Genomic DNA, 2,465 nt, shown 5'->3' on the forward strand with positions numbered 1-2,465 from the left:
GGAGGCGTGGTGCCAGGAGGAGTAGTCCCTGGAGGGTTAGTACTTGGAGGCGTAGTACCAGGAGGGGTTGTACCAGGAGGATTGGTCCAAGGAGGATTGGTCGGTGGCGGTGATGGGATGGGTGTTCCAAGATTGAGCAGTGCGAAAAGATTCACAAAAAGGTTCTCTTCCGGTCCAGTGACATCTTGACCACCGCAGCGTTCGTCGGGATTGTTATAGCAGGCCTGATTACAATTGTTCTGGTCTGCGGCAGGCACTGTCGGTGGCGTGCTGCTGCAGTAACACGTATTGTACTGGGTAAAAGCCCACTCGTATCCTTGGCCCAGAGAGACGCAGGCTCCTATGCACACGGTAGCGCCATTAGATCCCACAGAGAGATCTGCGCCGACAAGCACGTCACCATAAAGGTAAGTTTCCCCTATGGCGGAACCGGCCTCAAAACAGCCAAAAATGTACGAACCGTCAGGTCCGGTTGGACCGCTTTCGTTGGTGTCAGGGACTGGGGGGGCGGTTAAGGGTACTGGCGGTGCGAGCTCGAAGAGCGTGATCAAGAGGTCGTTACTGGTAGCTTGGCGTCTGAGCAGGCCTTCACCTTGCGAAATTGCACCACCGCAGGACTGAGTAGGCTTGCCAGGACATTCGTTGGCACAAAGACCGATACCAGCTTCTTTGCTGGGACCGGGAGGAGTGTTAGTAACGTAGCAGGTGCTGCCCTGCAGACCCAGATATCTGAGTCCTTGCTCACTGGCAGCTTTGGAGCAAGCCTCGATATCTGTGTTTTCGAGGACAAGACCAGCGGTCTCAGCATCTGCGATGAATCCGCTCGCAAGAAAGCATCCGCCATATTTGAACGTGTTTGCCGCGGGACCCGTGGGTAGAGGTATCGCATTGTTCGGAGCAATGATTCTCCTAAAGACAGAGTATGCGTTGGTTGCAGGGTTGCCGCAGGTGAGAGCCGTGGAAGCACTACAGGGGGTGTTGCATTTTGTCGAACCAGCAGCTGGGGGAGGACGCGTGACACTGCAGCTGCAAGAATCGCCAATTACAAAAGAATAGTCCGCACCTCGAGCGGCGCACACGCCGATACAAATCTGAGGGCTCATGCCAAGGGTGATCGAGGATGTAGCCACCGCTGTTAGGGTATTGCTAAAGGAGTCGCTGGACCTGAAGCATCCGTAGTCTTGCCAACCGCGGACGTTGGGATCATTAGGAGAGGTGTGTTGCGCAGCATTGGTCAAAAGCTTTGCGACTAGAGAAGGGGCAGTTGTTAGGAGACCAATGTCGGAAGGGGATACTAGATCGGTCACGGGAATCTGTGGGACTAATGCGGGAGGTGGTGGCCCGAACGGAGGTGGTGGCTCGAACGGAGGTGGTGGCTCGAACGGAGGTGGAGGGGGTCCAGGGATAAATACTGGTGGACCAGGAGGGCTCTGTTCTGAGGTTTCAGGATTGCCGCCTGGAATCGGAATGAGAGGCAGCCCTGAGAAGGGATTGAACGGGATGCCGGTGTTTGGATTGATCGGAAAGCCCGATTCGCGATCAATGAGGAGCGGAACTCCACTCAGCCCATCATAAAGTCTGCCGTCGAATGGTGACCTGGGAAATCGGCTGATGGGGTCGATTGGAAAGTACAAGCTCTTGTCCAGCGGCAAGAGACTGCCATTCGACGGGTCGTAAAACTGACCAAGTGAATCTGTCAAGAAATTTGTCACTGGATCGAGAGCAAGACCGTCAGGAGTGGACGGGGTGCTGGGGGTTCCCACGCCAGGTACAGTGACTGGTGGGGGCGGTGCAGTAGTTGGCGGTGCGTCAGGAACTTGAATAACAGGTAGCCCTGTCGAGGTGTCGATGGGCAGATTGTTGAAAGGCGAGATCGGAAAACCAGACGAGGCATCGATCGGCAACTGGGCACCGGTCTGCGGATTGTAGTAAGTATTAGTCGCAGGATCCTTCAAAAACTTGGTGACCGGGTCCAATGTTGCCCAAAGCGGTGCCTGGTTCGGCAAGGTGGGGTTGCCAGTCGACTCGGGTAGTTGAGGCTGACCAGGAAGTCCAATAGGATTTGTAGCGGGCTGCGGCAACTGAGGTGTCGCTGGGCCGGGGTTGGAAACATCTGGAGCTGTGGGGAAAGAGACTTCCCCATTGGTCGGGTTGATCAAGAGTCCAGAAAGCGGGTCTTTGAGCAGACCTGTAACAGGATCGAGTGGAATTTGAGCGCCAGTCTGCGGATCGAAGTACCCACCGCTTTTTGGATCTCTAAGGAGGCCAGTAATTGTGTCAAGAACTGAGCCAGCCGGGACTCCCGGTAGTTGCGGCAGATCCGGTACCTCCACAGTGGGCATTTCGGGTAATTGCGGCACGTTGGGCACTTCCACAGGAGGCACTCCAAGGTCAGGTGCTTGCGGTAGGTCTGGTAGCTGAACAGGAGGCACTCCAAGGTCAGGTGTTTGCGATAGGTCGGGCAC

The 2,465-nt window shown here is 55.7% G+C and overlaps 1 protein-coding gene across 1 annotated transcript; it reads right to left on the reverse strand.

Annotated features, from left to right (window-relative positions):
- Positions 1 to 503: 503 nt before the first annotated feature.
- M421DRAFT_37761 (uncharacterized protein) lies at positions 504 to 1,301 on the reverse strand (the record flags this gene model as incomplete). The annotated part of the gene is made up of 2 exons (XM_033589829.1): positions 504 to 664; positions 722 to 1,301. Coding segments are annotated over 2 exons (741 nt in total), but the record flags the coding sequence as incomplete, so codon positions are not given.
- Between the last annotated feature and the right edge of the window lie 1,164 nt (positions 1,302 to 2,465).

This window comes from Didymella exigua, assembly GCF_010094145.1.
Source record: "Didymella exigua CBS 183.55 unplaced genomic scaffold M421scaffold_65, whole genome shotgun sequence".
NCBI classification, from domain to species: domain Eukaryota; kingdom Fungi; phylum Ascomycota; class Dothideomycetes; order Pleosporales; family Didymellaceae; genus Didymella; species Didymella exigua.